The sequence below is a fragment of the Tarenaya hassleriana genome, unplaced genomic scaffold (assembly GCF_000463585.1).
Source record: "Tarenaya hassleriana unplaced genomic scaffold, ASM46358v1 Cleome82, whole genome shotgun sequence".
Classification (NCBI taxonomy): Eukaryota; Viridiplantae; Streptophyta; class Magnoliopsida; order Brassicales; family Cleomaceae; genus Tarenaya; species Tarenaya hassleriana.
In genome coordinates this window covers 333,853-350,051 of record NW_010970652.1, presented here as the reverse complement: position 1 = coordinate 350,051, position 16,199 = coordinate 333,853, and the positions used below count along the sequence as shown (strand labels likewise).

Sequence of the window (16,199 nt, the reverse complement as noted above, 5' to 3'; positions counted from 1 at the left end):
ATCAATACCAAGAAGGGGCTTCAGAAAATCAAAAGCAGGCACATGCCTTGACTTGGTAAACATTACTAGCAGAGCTTTTCCCTGCATGAAGCCAATTTCAGCTTGCGTTGTGTTTGTGAGAAACATGTTGCAAACTTGAAACCCTAGCCACCTAGATCCGCTCAAACAGTTCAGCCAAAAAAATAACTAAGACAATGCAATTTGCCTTCTTCAGATATCTAATGAAAGCATTGCAAGAAATCATGTGTAAGCTTCTAGTTTTAAGTATATTTATAAACCACTTACCCATAACTTGAGATTGTTGGATAGCTTGGGAATTAGACTAATCTAAAATTCAAATTCAGATCAGTATAGATTTCCTAGAGTTTCTAGTTGTACGCTAGTTAGTCACTGCGGATACCAGTTAGCTGTTCAACCTGCACTCACAGCTACCTGCAAGAGGAACCAGGGTTAAGCATTCATAACATGTCGAAAAATCAGGATATAATACACATATAATATTATAGTCTGATTATAATCTGACAATGATTTCAAGATTCATGCAAGTAAACAGAACATGAGCACAAAAACCTTGAATAGTTGAGCTCCATCACATCACATTCAACAATGCATGCAGAAAAAACACTTGAAATCATCAAACAACGAAACCAAATGAAAAAACTAAGCTGATAAAACATAAAGAAAGCATTTGTGCACCCATAAGGAGAATCTCTTTTCTTACACACGAAAGTTCAAGAAAGACTTAAAATGAAACATTAACTCCGGAAAATAGTACAATGTTTTTCGAATATCATAAAGGGAGTTGAGGAAAACAGGTCGATAAAAACTAAAAGTCCTGAAATAGTTTTAGCAGTCCGGCATTGGAGAGACCAAAGAGTAACATTTCATCCAAAATACAAAGACTTGGGTTGCATCAGCTCCATACAAACTTCAGAAGAATCACCAGACCAGGCCAATACTAAAACACTGTTTTGTGATATCTGCACGACACAAAATCCTTTAGAAACCAGTCGAACAAGGAGACCACAGGAAATCTGGAAGAAATCATATACAATAAATCGAAAAAACATCAGATGAGAGTCAATGCATATAAAATTGGTGAAGGACAGAACTGTTAAAGAAATTATTATAGCAAGTTACACTACAAATCCAACAAACTTGAGTGCACGCATCAAAAAAGCCCTTGCCAACACAACGAACCAGATAGGAGCTTACCAGTTACCACACCAGGATTCAAACCATGTCCATTTAAAACAAAAACGCAAAGGGAGTGCATCTATATACCTGAGTGGGCATATCTAGTGACCCATGTAAGGAGCACCATATTGCCCGCCGTGCTGTCCTCTTCCAGCACCGCCCTGCCCGGGTTGCTGGCTCGGATAGCCACCTTGCAAGCCAGCCTGAGCACCGTAACCAGGGATGACTCCTTGTGTAATATTTGCTTGAGTGCCGTAAGCTGCAGGCATTCCACCTACAGCTGCAGGGTTCACACCCGTAGCTGTTCCCAGTGATCCCAACAGAGCCTGCCCCATTGCTGGATGCAATCCCAATCCAGCACCCTGTGCAGCAAGCAAAGCGGTGAGGGCCTGACCGAGAGCAGGGTTTAATGCCTGTGTCGGCGGAGCAGCCATCCCAGCTTGGTTACCAGCCATGAGATGTCCATGACCTCCATCTGCACTGTAACCACTGTTGTCATTCCTTTGGTAACGAGGATTGTGATTGCGAGAGTTATGATGATGCTGTTTCCCCGGTTTCGGCCCATCTATAGCTTTCTGGCAATGCAAAACATGGCCTTCGAAGTTCTTGTGCGGTTCGTCGAGAGCCCTCTTGGCACTTTCGGGGGACTTGTAGATAAACAAGCAGAACCCTTTTGGTCTCCCGGTGACTTTATCAAGCCCCAGGGGACCTTCTTCAATCTCTCCGTACCTCGAGAAAAACGCAAACAACTTTTGGGCATCGAGCTCTGCCGCCACGTTACTGACATAAATCTTCCTGTAGGAAAACTCTGAGGTCGAGTGCTGGGCAGGCGCTGAAGTAGCGGCCGCGGTCGGGTTGCCCTGTACAGGCCCAACCGAAGCCAGCTGACACGCCGTCATTCGACTTCCAATCTTCTTCTGGGGCTGCTTGAGCGCGTTGCGAGCACCAGACCGTGACTTGAAGAGAATAAAACCATACCCTTTAGATTTCCCGGATATCTTATCAACAACGGCCTTGCAATCTTCGATCTCACCATACTGCTTAAACGCTTCGATAAGCGCATCGGCTTTGGTATCCCATCCAAGCCCGTGTACAAATATCTTGCGGTGAACAGGATCCTCATCCGCCACCTTCCGGATTTGATTCGCCACATCGGGATGATTCCCTGCAGCTTCCTTGAGGAGAATGATCAACTGATCCTTAGTGAACGGTTCCAAGAGATTCTGAATCGGCTCGTCGTCTTCTTCACCTCCCTGATTCCCAGATCCCGATGTCGCCGCCTCCGTACCAAAGCCCACCGTCTGATTCTCACTTCCTCCTCCGCCGTCTTCGTCGGGATCATCATCGTCATCATCGACTTCCTCTTCGTGTTCTTCCTCCACTTCCTCATATTCGACATCCTCATCGCCATCTCCCTGATTCTCGCGATCCCCAATTTCCTGTGGCAGCTCCACCATTTTCCGCTGCTTCTGCGGCGTCTCCAACGCCTGGGTCGATTCGGGTTCGAGCATTCTCTTCATCGCAACGGCGGAATCGCGCTTTAACCTTGGAGAAAGATAGTCTCTCAGAGCCTAGGGTTTGGAAATTTTCTGGCCCCAAGTTGATTCGCCTCTTGTCTACCGGCGAACGGATACGCGGCACGAGTTTTGTAGATGCACCATGTGAATTTACAAATATACCCTCTCTTGATCCTTTCATATTCGGTAGTTCGGCCCATTTACTAGTGGGCTCACTAGAAGCCTCACAATTGGGCTTTTTCAAGGCTCAATAACCTTTGTCTGGGATGACCCGAACCGGACCGGACCGGTTAGGTCAGCCGTTTTGTTATATGGTTCAGGCAATGGTAGTGGACATGTGTGGTGGCGGGCAACCATGTTTGGCTGTCACTGTCTACACAAATTTCTGATGAGTTTTTGAAAAGATTTGATAGAACCAAAACCGAATTCGTAGTAGTTAGTCACAAGGCAATAAATCATAATAATTTATTATTTAAAATCTATTACCGCCTCAAACGCAAAAAAAAAAAAAAAAAATCACTTTTTCCTCTCTAAATTCTTCAATATTTTTATTAACGGAACAATAACTCTTAATATAGGAAAAAAAATAAACTCATTCTTTAAATACTATCAAATTCTGTAAATATTATTTTTTGCAAATATCCAAAAACCCTAAAACTAGAAAAACAATTAATTGAAAACCAAACAGAAAATAAACAGACAAAAGGGCCACCAAAGCCTAACACTCTGTTTTTAGGCTTTTAGCCCTTTCCTTCTTCCTCTCCTCTTTTCCTCGGTAAATTCTCAGAAGAAGGATCCCCCACGGATATTCGGGTTCTTCCTTTTTCTTTCTGGAGCCTTTTTTTCTCGACAAGGTTCGGCCTCTGTTTCATGAATCTCGTAGTACGAGTGAGCTTTGTTTTCTGGGTCATCTATTTTCCATGAACTCAATCAGCGCTTTTTGTTTTTTGTTTTCCTTTTGATTGGGTTATTTGCTTCTGTTGTGTTCTACTTTTGGTTAGTGGAATCAGCAGTTTCGGACGTGTTACAGGTCGATGTAGCCTTTGGGGTCGGATTTAGTGTTCGTTCTCCGTTGTTTGGTCTTAAGCGGAGATTATCAATCAAAGTGGAATCTGTATAATTATTTGTCACTGTATTATGGAACCGGAATCTGTTCTGGGTTTTCATCGATTTTGATTTTTTCGATTTCGGTGTAATTTTACTTAAATCAGATGAATCAGCGATGTAGGGACAGAGCTGAAAGCTTATCTGTCTTAGGATTCCTGTTACTGTTTGGATATGTTTCCTTTTTCCTCTTGGATTTGTTCTCTTTAAGTGTGGCATCCTTCTCTTTTGCAATCCAGTGATCTATACGAAGATGGTCTTTTTCTTTCACTTGCCTATGTAAAGATAAAACTGAGTTGGAAATTCTGTGTTCTGGGTTTAACAGGTTGGTGAAAGGTTTGGCCGTGATGGCGACGTTCTTTCGTGCCTCGTCGCCTTCGTGCCCAAGGCATTGCTCAAGATGGGCGAGGGAGAGCATGAAATATTGCCTGTGCAGTGTGAGAGATGGACTGTCTCTGAGTCTAGGTTTCATCAGTGTCATCAGTTGGGGCGTGGCTGAAATCCCACAGATCATCACTAATTACAGGGAGAAATCCACTGAGGGCCTTTCTATTGCTTTCTTGACGACATGGATGCTCGGGTAAGCTCCTGGGCGGGCAGTTCAAGTGTTCCGTGTTAGAGGTTTTCCCTAAATATAGATAGGCCTTGGCAGTGTAGAACTGTAGATATGTCTCTGAATTTGTTGTAAGCTGTAGCAAAGGTTTTGCCTTTAGTCAATTGAGCTCTTGTTATAGACAGGATGATCTCGAACTTGTCTTGATCTTGAACTCTTCTTGTCCTTCCCTTTTGTGCCCTTCTGCCATTCTGTCTCATCAAGACATTTTATGTATCTGATTCCATAGTTATATTCTGTAGGGATCTCTTCAACGTTTTCGGCTGCTTGATGGAGCCTGCTACAGTAAGTGAATCTTCTTAACTACATAATCCTTCAATGGCGTTTCTGGAGGATAAAACTATCAGTTAGCTAACTGAGAGTTTTTTACTTTCTTTTGCAGCTTCCAACACAATTCTACACGGCATTGGTAAAACCGAAGATCTAAACACTGTTTCATCCTAGAATGTTTCTGGTCTCTTACTTTGGCATTATTCTATTCACTTGCAGTTGTATACTGTGACCACAGCTGTTCTTTTTGCCCAAGCTATATACTATGGCCATATCTACCCTGGACTTAAGAACAGGAAGGACCAAGTGGTAATATTCCTGTTCAAGATTTTAACGATGTAGACTAGCTAACATTAGTTTGATTTAGATATTTGTTTGGTTTTCTAGGCTCGTAATTTGGATTTCCAATAATGTGTATGTTTGATAATGCAGGTGTCACACCAAAAGCAAATGGGGGCAGCTCGTAAATCCGACACAGGTAGCAATGAAGGGAAAATTGCTGAGAGGTGGAGGATTGGAGTTGATAGTCCTTGTGGAAGTCCGAGCTCACCTATCCCTTTTCCTAGGGCTCGTCGGAATAATTCTGCTGGAAGAGAATTATATTACACGTATGTATGGCGCATTTAGATTCGTAAATTTTCTCATTTGCGTGTTAAATCTAGTTTTAAACATGGCACATGATATACCGAACCATGAATAAGAAAAGGGATGATATTATATTACACTTAAGATGTATTTAGATTATTAAGCTTTTCATTTGGATCTTTGAGCTGCTTCTTCGCTCGGTTATCGAGTAATAAGAAAAGGGTTGAAATTTTGTTGCTTGTCTTACGATTTTGTCAGATCGGCAAGATCTCTGTCCAGTAGTCATACGCCACCGGCTGGATCCTTCTTAACCCAGAGAATGACTCCTCCTACTCGCCATGGTTCTTCACTTGAAGAACCCTTGCTACGTGCTCAAACTTCCCCGCTGCCTGCATCTCCTCCTGCAACCAAAATGATGTTATGCTTGGTGATTGTCGCCATTATAATCTAAATAAACCTTCGTTGTTCAGCGGAGTTTTCGTACTGAACTTCCAGCTATGTCCTTTTCTGACATGTTTGCTTTTCTCTTCTGATCAGGTCTCTGTGTTCATGTTTATTGGGACAGTAAGTCTTCCTGGTTTACTCGACGAATCAAGAAACATGACCTCGGGAGAGAGGAACCGAGTATTTGTGGTGCGAGGCATGAGAAAGCTTTTGCAGGTAGTGAAAAAGCTTCATATTAGTTTATGCATATGCTAGTTCCCTCTCCATATCCATTTCCATCAACTTAGGAACTATGCACAATCATCCATTCGGGTATCATCCTCTCTGTGTCTGCTTAAGTTTCGGTTCATGTTTCAGATTTCTAGCAGTAGCTTGGGAGAGAACCATAGCGGAGAAAGCGGTGGAATCGGAATGCTTATGGGTTGGGCCATGGCAGCCACTTACATGGGTGGAAGGCTTCCTCAGATCTGTCTAAATGTAAGGTTTATGTTGTGAAAGCACTATTCCTCTTCGTGTTCGTTGCATTCTCTGATCTTTTCTGCCAAACCCTGATCTAAAAGTTGTGATTTTCTGATTTGTATTTGCAGATGAGGAGAGGGAATGTCGAGGTGAGTAAGCATATACGAAACTAAAACCGAAATCAACATAGAAAAAGCATTCCCTTGATACATTTCTTCCACGAGAATTGCAGGGTCTGAATCCATTGATGTTTCTCTTCGCATTAGTTGGCAACTCCACCTACGTTGCAAGGTGAACACTATAAGACACGTTCAGCCCCTTCTATCCTCGTAAGATGTTTTGGAGCTCAAACCCTTTTTTTTTCCTGCAGCATACTCGTGAACAGTATGGAATGGTCGAAAATCGGGCCAAATCTGCCATGGCTCGTCGATGCAGGAGGATGCGTGATTCTCGACACTCTTGTATATATCCTTCTGCTGATCTCACCTTTGGTGCCTTCTTCTTTCTCTTTGATTACCCTCTTCTGAATCTGATCACTTTCTTCTCTGTTGTTCAGATACTGCTTCAGTTCATCTACTTCCAGTATCGATCTGGTTCAAACCTCGATCCAGAAGAGAAGCACGAATCAGCAGATGCGGTATAGGCTGGCGGAATGCTTTTTCCCCATTCTACAATGTCTCTTGTGTTCGTTTCATTTGCTTCGGACATGAAAGGCTTAAAAGAGTTTGCTCCTCAGAAGCTGGAGAAGTTTACTCCATCTGCAGAAGACAAGACAGATTCGGCGGTTTTGACTTGACACCGACAAGTTCTTTTAACTCGCGAAGATTTGTTTTTTTTTCTTTTTTTTTTTTTTGTTCTTCTCTTTCTTGATTTCTCTTCGTTAATGGCTTTTCTTCATGGTTCGATTTTCATCTAAACCTTTGTCATTTTCGATCTTGATTAATAAAGATTTTGTGGTTTTTTTCGATACACGTATATATAATGTATGTAGCGTTTGTATAATATAGAACTCTCAGGCAGAGAAGACAGTGCATGATTACGTCGAGAATCTAGTAAACATTGTACTCGTTCTTGAAAATCACTAAACGACAAAATACAACTCTTAAAGACAGGTATGCCCACATTCTCGGAGAAACGGCGGCGTATCGATATTTGGGCCTGAGAAGCCCATAAATTAATGGGCTTGGGCCTTATAAAACCTTGTGATTTTCCCATTTCTGAGAGAGCGGAGCGGAGATGAGGAAATAACGTCAAAAAACTCCCGCCGAATATTTCCCGCCAAAATTCGGAGCCTGATAAAGCGCTCCTCTCCCTCTCTCTCTCTCTCTCTCTCTCTCTTCTCTCTCAAGCGCTCGACTTTTCGCGCTACTTTTTCTTGGTCTTCTGTTGATTTGATTCTCTCATTTCTCTCTTTGGGAGGCTTAGAGCTTGAAAGATTTCGATTGAAAAGCCCTAGTTCAAAAGTAAGCAGGTGCCAATTCCCAAGATCTGAAATTCTTTGGCTGGAATTTTGGCGACAAATAAGCTCAAAGTAAGTTCATCGGTAATATCATATCTCATGCCCAATGGCCAATTTCTTTTATCTAAATTCATCCACTGATCCGGACCTGTGTACTGCTCTTGGGTAGTAATTAGAATCAGCCAGAGAACATTGGAGATTGATTACGAGAATTAGGGTTTTTCTCTCAATTAATCTGTACTATCTCCTCTTTCATGTGGGTACTTTAATATTTTTAGTGATTTGTGCATTGTTATGGTCAGAGTTCACAACAATCTTCAGAGTTTCTTGCTGTGGTCTTGGTTGAATCGCATCTGGGCATTAGTTGATGTTAGTGAACTATCATAGCGAACACAAAATTTATCTCGATTCCATTGGTATAGACCGATGATAGCTCGCCCAAGTGAATTTGAAGATTGTCGGCTGTTACTTTGCTATTACCAGTGGTTTCACGTTTTCTTTTACTATTCAGGAGCTGAATTCGGCTTGGATTTCTGAATCATTGTGTACAAATGGAGTTAAGAAGTCGCAACAATTTGCATTTTGTAAATTCCATTAAGGACGGATCGGCCAAGAGAGTGTTGAATGTGGATACCCACAGGAGGCCAAAACTAAAGTTTAGACTTTTAGAAGATGTCTACAAGGAGGGATGCCCCAAAGATGAGTGGCTCCCAAAAATCCAGCCAAGAGCAGTCAGGGAATTGGACAGCTTTCCTGACATGACAGATGTCTCCTGTCTGATGGCAGCCGAGATGAATGTCAAACATGAGCCGGAAGATTTTGATGCTGAATCAGAGGCAACTGTTTGCAAGATAGATGGAACCTGTGATGATCTTGGCTTTGGTGACATGACACTGCAGCAGATACGGAAACAATGGAAGGCGAATAAAAGGAAATGTCAGAACCGTATAAATATTGAGACTGCAAACAATGGCTCTCCCGTTAAACAAGAATGTTTCAATCTTCAACCTGAAAATGGGGGATGTGATCTTGAGGAGCCTCTTAGTTGTTGGGTAACTAAGTTACCCAGAAGACGAAAGGAAAAGAAAATAAAGCGCAGTTCTGCTCCCTCTCCAGCCAAGAGAAAAGGAGATTTCTCTGTTTCTTATGAAATCAAGACTGAGGCTTTGGAAGATTGCTGCTTGGTTTCTGAAACCATGTCTTTCTTTCCATCTGATCCTTCACCAAACTCTAACAAATCGCCAAGTGTTTCTGGAATGGTGTCGTTTGAAGTCCCCATAACTCCATCAACTGTGGAAGAAATCATTAGTGATGAGTTCATTGAGCTTCCGGATACAAGACGACAAGCTCTATGCAGTGTTATTGATAAGTTTGCCCTAGAGGATCAGGAGAATGCCGGTCCTGTAAATGCTTTGAGTGCTAGTGTTTCTGGTGAGGAGATTAGATTGGCTGATAATTCAGAGGAAACTTATCCTCAGAATTCAGATTTCTCCTGGGCGGAATCTGGGAACAAAGGTTGTGCCGAAAACCCCATCTCCTCCAAGACAAGCTTGGAAAGTGAATGTGCCAGAGAGAATCAGGAAATCATTGATCAAAATCCTGATATGGATGTGGAAGTAACTAATGGAGAGACTGTAAAGGTAGAAAGCCAAGAAACTCTCTCTGTAGAGTACTCGGGCTTGCCCTTGGTAGGTTTTGCAGAGGAGAACCACATAACTCGTGCACCATCCTCCAACTTCTCTGAAACAGACGGTTTAGAAAGGGACTATCACCCAGAGAAAAACCAGATAATCTGTTCTCCAAATTATTCATCTCCAACGGCAAGTCCCAGGATTCAAGTTCAAGAACTCGATATAGATTACATCGTTCTTGGTCTTGAATCTTGTGATTTAAACACAGTGGAAAGTTCATGTGGAACCAAAGATATCAATAAGGATGATTTGCCTGACGCATCCAAAACAACTGCTATTGATCATCAGGATAGTTCAGATTCAGCCTCTGATGACTGCATGATTTCTGGAGATGAAGATTATACGTCAGAAAGGAGACAATCCATATCCTATGGATACACAGATACAACAGAACACTGTGAACCGATACTATCCTCTAATGTGTCAGAAACTGAAGGTATCCAGCAACAAAAGCTGCGACATCCACCTGAAAAACTATTCTCGGGGAGAAAGGTCTGTGCTTTATGCCAGTCAAGTATTTTGCAAAAACCATATTTTACCTAAAATGTTCATCATGGGCTGAATTGGTGTATCAGGTCATTTCCCCATCCTCTCAAGCAAAACTTTGCAAGGCAATGGAGCAACCCGATTCACCAGAAAAAAGGATTACCAGTAAGTTTATGTCTTTATGACAAAACTGTTAAGAATGCTTTATCCTCTGTATTATTGCATCTTCCTAATCTTTTTACCTGTCGCCTTAAAATCCAGAATGGAAGGGGAAACTGTATTTCAGTAGTCAAAATGCACATAGGATTCTTAAGGCCAAAGGACTGGGAGACATTGAGAGAATCGTCGAAGCCAGTCCAACCGCAAAGCAAGTAATTCAGAAGCCAAATAATTCTGGGCAAACTCAGCATCGAAAGCCAGCAATCAAGATTTCTCGTCAAAATAGTCCAGCAGAAGCTCCACGGCGGTTTAGCACGGCATGCACCACGGTCCGAGATTGTTCACAGAACGCCATTGCCTTCTCGCAACGTCAGATGCATGATATCCAGAACCTTGCAACTAAGCTCACCAGCCAGCTGCAATCTATGAAAGAGATAACCGAAAGATATCTTCAAGACGAAGAATTCAGCCCCTCGAAACTGCCAAAGTATAACGCGGACGAGGTACTTTGCCGTTGAATCAACTCCATTGCTATTCCTTCATCATGCTTTTTCTCTCTGTTACACATAGTATTGCACCGTCTGAGTCCTCATTCTTTACAATCAAATGCTCTGTCAGGCGAGAATCGCGGTTAGAAATGCAGATAGAGCCGAAGAGACTGCGAGAAAGTGGCTTTCTATAATGGAACGTGACTGCAACCGGTTCTGCAAACTGATGGTTCGGCCCCTTTTGGTTATCATGTTCATCAAACTGGCGTCTGATTAGAGATTTTGTTCAATGTCCAACTTTTCTCTTCTTTGCCTTTTGCCTGCAGGGAATGATCCATGAAGATTCTGCTGCTTTCGAAAATATAGCAAAGAAGAAGAAAAAGAAGATAACTTTCGCAGATGATGCAGGAGGGGATCTCTGTCATGTAAAGGTTTTCGACATCGACATGGAATCTCCGTCAATGCCCGAACCATGAGAACGCACTCGGACAGAATCTTACGAGTTTCCGACAGTAAGTACATTCATGTCCTTTGGACTCGGCACCTGATCTGATCGGTGGATACATACGGAATCCGTGACATCTTTAGCTACAGTACGCAGAGAGAGCCTTTTAATTATTACCAAGTTTTCTTTTTAATTTTTTTTTATGTTGTCTGTCTGTCTGTCTTAAAGCTAATATTTTCAATTATCAAATTTGCTTTTTCCCGACAAAAAATAAAATAATACTTGAGGGTAGCGTCATTATGTCATCATGATTACGTTGACCTGTGCTGATGTCATCGCTGGCGTCTTTTGACTCTTATACATGTGTATATATCGTTACAAGTGAATCTGTATATATCGTTACAAGTGAATCTGTATAATGGTCCAATTGAATGATATATATATATTTATCCACTAATAATCTCGTTTACAACCAAATGGTCCAATTTGATAATTGCTAAATTTAGTTTCCGTGGTATTGGTGGGTCGAATAAATAAATTGCATTGCCATTAACCGGCGATTTGCAAAGCGCGAGTATTTTTCAACGGCCACGACTTTGTTCGTAATAAATGTCCACAAGTTCTAGTCAACATATATATACAAACAATCAAACCGATTAATTATTTCGTCATACATTTAATATTTATATATATATATATATATATGTATGTATGTATGTATGACACTGACTTTAAACGGTGTTTCATTGACTGTGTAAACGTGTTAGACATCTGAAATACTGACTCCAGAATATATTATAACACCGCCGTTGTTGCTACTAATTTATTGGTAACGTTAAATCAATTTCAACTCAAACACATAATTATTATTCGTTACAATTTTATACATCAGTTCGGTTTTTTCGGTTTTAGAAAAATAGATACCAATCGGTTTTTATATTATATTCGGTTCGGTTTTGATTTCGGTTTTTATGGAGAAAAAATATATTTTTTTAAAAAAAAAATCGGTTTTCAGGATTTTGACGAGAAATCTTGATTGCTGGCTTTCGATGCTGAGTTTGCCCAGAATTATTTGGCTTCTGAATTACTTGCTTTGCGGTTGGACTGGCTTCGACGATTCTCTCAATGTCTCCCAGTCCTTTGGCCTTAAGAATCCTATGTGCATTTTGACTACTGAAATACAGTTTCCCCTTCCATTCTGGATTTTAAGGCGACAGGTAAAAAGATTAGGAAGATGCAATAATACAGAGGATAAAGCATTCTTAACAGTTTTGTCATAAAGACATAAACTTACTGGTAATCCTTTTTTCTGGTGAATCGGGTTGCTCCATTGCCTTGCAAAGTTTTGCTTGAGAGGATGGGGAAATGACCTGATACACCAATTCAGCCCATGATGAACATTTTAGGTAAAATATGGTTTTTGCAAAATACTTGACTGGCATAAAGCACAGACCTTTCTCCCCGAGAATAGTTTTTCAGGTGGATGTCGCAGCTTTTGTTGCTGGATACCTTCAGTTTCTGACACATTAGAGGATAGTATCGGTTCACAGTGTTCTGTTGTATCTGTGTATCCATAGGATATGGATTGTCTCCTTTCTGACGTATAATCTTCATCTCCAGAAATCATGCAGTCATCAGAGGCTGAATCTGAACTATCCTGATGATCAATAGCAGTTGTTTTGGATGCGTCAGGCAAATCATCCTTATTGATATCTTTGGTTCCACATGAACTTTCCACTGTGTTTAAATCACAAGATTCAAGACCAAGAACGATGTAATCTATATCGAGTTCTTGAACTTGAATCCTGGGACTTGCCGTTGGAGATGAATAATTTGGAGAACAGATTATCTGGTTTTTCTCTGGGTGATAGTCCCTTTCTAAACCGTCTGTTTCAGAGAAGTTGGAGGATGGTGCACGAGTTATGTGGTTCTCCTCTGCAAAACCTACCAAGGGCAAGCCCGAGTACTCTACAGAGAGAGTTTCTTGGCTTTCTACCTTTACAGTCTCTCCATTAGTTACTTCCACATCCATATCAGGATTTTGATCAATGATTTCCTGATTCTCTCTGGCACATTCACTTTCCAAGCTTGTCTTGTTTGACCACAATTTCAGGCGATCAGAAATCCACGTATTAACGGATTGCTGATGTCACCTTATACATGTTGTCAATTTTAATTTAAAAAATAACATCAGCAATCCGTCAATACGTGGATTTCCGATCGCCTGAAATTGTGGTCAAACCGGTCAAAGATTTATCAAAGCAATAATTTGCAAACTCGAGATTTTATTCAGTGACAAGTTACAAGTTTGGGGATTGAATGACAGTTTTTCAAGTTGAAGGTTTATTTGTATATATTTTTTGCAAGTTGGAGATTTTTTAGGGGTTTTACCTTCTTAATAATAATAATAATAATAATAATAATAATAATAATAATAATTTCATTTGGACAATATCAACAAAATCGAATTAATTATTTTTGTTGACTGTAATAATCACGGGTCGTGTTATCCGGCATTCTCATTGCAATTATTAGTTTCAAGGGATATATGTATACATATATATGTGTGTGTGTTATACATACATATATATATAGCTGTTATTGGTCCAATACAAATTAAACTACCCAATATCTCGATAATTAAAAACCAAATTATCCAATGTTATAGAGAGATTAAGGAACAACGGCCATTTTGCCAACAATATAACAAATGAACTAATCAACTTTGGAGTAAAAAATACTCAAATTTGGGTAGTTCAACCGGTGAAATGGGAGCGCAAAGCGTCTGTCTCATTCCGAGTTCGAACTTCAAATTTGGGGACAGAATATATATTCTGAATCATCTAGGTGGTTACTGATTCCGAGATTAGTTTGGACCGTGGTTCAAGATACTCAATTACCTTAAAAAAGATTTGAGTAAAAATTTACATAAAAAAAACTTTTGAGTGAAAACATAAGCTTAAATTTAATTTTTTAAAAATGATGTTTAAAAACATGGATTTTATTTAAAAATACGTTATAAAAAAATAATGCATCAAAACATATATATGACATTATGAAAAATTATATAATTTTAAAAAATAATATGTAAAATTTAGAATTATTCAGACTCTTAATTTGTAGTTTATCGATAACATAATTAGCAAGACAAGATAAGTACATGTCATTCCCTAGAGTAACCACTACAAAAAAACAGTCATTTAGCAACGAAAATTTTTCGTTGCAAACCTACAAATTTCGTTGCAAAACAGTGTTTGCAACGAAATTGCAACGAAAAAATTTTCGTTGCTAACTCGTCATTGCAAACCAATATAGCGTTTCAATTCGTTGCAAATTACAACGATTTATTTTCGTTGCTATTTGCAACGCAATTATTTCGTTGCAAAAGCGTTGCAACGCTTTTGCAACGAAAAAAATGAGTTGCTAATTTTGCAACGAAATTGCGTTGCAAAATTAGCAATGCAATTTCATTGCTAAAATTAATATAAAATAAAAAAAATAATTTAGAATTTTAGGTTTTTTTAGAAGAATTAAATTACAATTTAAAAAATAATTAATTAAAAAAATATTAAATAAAATATAAATATTAAACAAAAATAATATAGATATTAAATAAAGATAATAAATATATATATATATATATATATTTGTAGAATTATAAAGTTTATTTAAAAGTTATAAATTAAGGTTTATAAATAAATAATTAACAAAATAATAAAATAAATATTTAATAAGAATAATAAATATATTTTTATTTGATTTTTTTAAGAGTTGGGATAGAGAGAGGTTTTAGATAATTTTTAGAGTGAGAAATTGTTGATGAATTGTGTTTGGAATGTGTTTGGATGTTGAATATATAAAAAACATTGCAACGCAATTTCGTTGCAAATTTGCAATGAAATTGCGTTACAAATCCAATTAGCAACGAAAATTCGTTGCAAAAGGCGTGAAAACCATAATTAATCGCAGCCACAAATTTATTTTAAATTTGTAACGCAATTTCGTTGTTAATTGGATTTGCAACGCAATTTCGTTGCAAATTTGTAACGAAATTGCATTGCAAAACCAAATAGCAACGAAATTGCGTTGCAAATTTATATATTTACTTTTTGACGGTCAAATCATATTAATTATTAAATAATAATTTTTGCAACGAAATTATTTCGTTGCAAAGCATTGCAAAAGGAAATTCGTTGCTAATCGTTGTTGATTTTAAAGAAATAATTTTGAAACGATTTTGCAACGCAAATATTGCGTTGCAAATTAGCAATGAAATTATTGCGTTGCTAATTGTAATAAAAAATTTTACAATTGCAACGATTTTGCAACGCTTTGCAACGAAAAATTGCGTTGCAAAATCGTTTTCATTAAATAACGTTGCAATTTCGTTGCTAACTTTGCAACGAAATGCATTTCGTTGCTAATGGCATGTTTTTTTGTAGTGAACTAGTAATGGTAATACATGTTAATTTTTCTTACCTAAATCCATTTAAATTTTTGTATACTTATATCATCCATAATAATTAATAACTATCAAAAAATCTATATTATTTTTTGTCAACTAGTTTTTTTTATCCGCATTTTTTTTATAGTTGTATATGTTTCGATCTTGTCCATTTAAAATAGTGTAGGTTAAAGTATAACAAAGTCGGAGACATATATTATCCGCAAAAACAGATTCAGTGTAGACATTTCTATTTGTTATACAGATATCATGTGTAACATATATTATTTAAAATGATTATTTTATCTTTATATTTATACAACATACATATATATATATATATCATGTTAAAATGAGTATGTTATCTTTATGTCAACTTTTATTAATTAGTTGCATTTGGTAATGTGTTTTTGTGTTTTCGGATTTGTAAACCATGAAACATTTTATTTTTATAAAAAGAATTAATATAAAAAATTTTAACAATACAAATTCTACATTCGGATATAAAACATGTTACCCGAAACACGGGGATACATGTAAAATAAATAACCTCGAAAATTCAGATACCATACTAGGAACCACCCCTAGTTTAAGATTTTCGGATCGCGCTAAATCTTACTACGACAATTAATATAAATCTTAGGATGACATTTTATATATATATATATATATATATATATATATATATATATGTTAAGTGACGGGTACTTGCTTTAACAACAAGATGGGTTGAAAATAAAAAGCAGATCGATCGATATGCCAATAAATAAATTGGAAATAAATGTTTCATTCTAGTCAAATAATATAATACTAGTATATTTTAGTTGTCTAAAATAAA

At 38.4% G+C, this 16,199-nt stretch overlaps 4 protein-coding genes across 7 annotated transcripts; 2 read left to right on the top strand and 2 right to left on the bottom strand.

Annotated features, from left to right (window-relative positions):
* Nucleotides 1-222: 222 nt before the first annotated feature.
* On the bottom strand, nt 223-2,828 carry LOC104803246 (UBP1-associated protein 2A-like). 3 transcript variants are annotated; one of them, XM_010527152.1, is made up of 2 exons: nt 1,285-2,828; nt 223-432 (listed from the first exon to the last, which is right to left on the bottom strand). In XM_010527152.1, exon 1 carries the CDS (start codon nt 2,715-2,717, stop codon nt 1,299-1,301), a length of 1,419 nt encoding a protein of 472 aa, XP_010525454.1. In that variant the 5' UTR covers nt 2,718-2,828; the 3' UTR covers nt 223-432; nt 1,285-1,298. The 3 variants fall into 3 exon arrangements, with proteins under 3 accessions (XP_010525454.1, XP_010525453.1, XP_010525452.1); XM_010527151.1 differs by lacking the exon at nt 223-432 and adding an exon at nt 726-1,034; XM_010527150.1 differs by lacking the exon at nt 223-432 and adding an exon at nt 726-980.
* A 603-nt stretch (nt 2,829-3,431) lies between these two features.
* Nucleotides 3,432-7,156, top strand: LOC104803245. Of its 2 annotated transcripts, none has more exons than XM_010527148.2 (13): nt 3,432-3,568; nt 4,144-4,398; nt 4,674-4,716; nt 4,814-4,840; nt 4,921-5,010; nt 5,134-5,309; nt 5,545-5,713; nt 5,824-5,946; nt 6,088-6,207; nt 6,318-6,338; nt 6,422-6,480; nt 6,560-6,650; nt 6,746-7,156. In XM_010527148.2, the coding sequence occupies exons 2-13, from the start codon at nt 4,166-4,168 to the stop codon at nt 6,830-6,832; spliced, it is 1,239 nt and encodes a 412-aa protein (XP_010525450.1). In that variant the 5' UTR covers nt 3,432-3,568; nt 4,144-4,165; the 3' UTR covers nt 6,833-7,156. The 2 variants fall into 2 exon arrangements, with proteins under 2 accessions (XP_010525450.1, XP_010525451.1); XM_010527149.2 differs by having other exon boundaries at nt 3,432-3,602.
* Nucleotides 7,157-7,520: 364 nt separating this feature from the next.
* Nucleotides 7,521-11,225, top strand: LOC104803244. Its single transcript, XM_010527147.1, has 6 exons — nt 7,521-7,720; nt 8,160-9,831; nt 9,915-9,990; nt 10,087-10,487; nt 10,603-10,701; nt 10,799-11,225. Exons 2-6 carry the CDS (start codon nt 8,200-8,202, stop codon nt 10,946-10,948), a joined length of 2,358 nt encoding a protein of 785 aa, XP_010525449.1. The 5' UTR covers nt 7,521-7,720; nt 8,160-8,199; the 3' UTR covers nt 10,949-11,225.
* A 684-nt stretch (nt 11,226-11,909) lies between these two features.
* Nucleotides 11,910-13,005, bottom strand: LOC104803300. Its single transcript, XM_010527220.1, has 3 exons — nt 12,371-13,005; nt 12,212-12,287; nt 11,910-12,115 (listed from the first exon to the last, which is right to left on the bottom strand). Exons 1-3 carry the CDS (start codon nt 12,947-12,949, stop codon nt 11,910-11,912), a joined length of 861 nt encoding a protein of 286 aa, XP_010525522.1. The 5' UTR covers nt 12,950-13,005.
* Between the last annotated feature and the right edge of the window lie 3,194 nt (nt 13,006-16,199).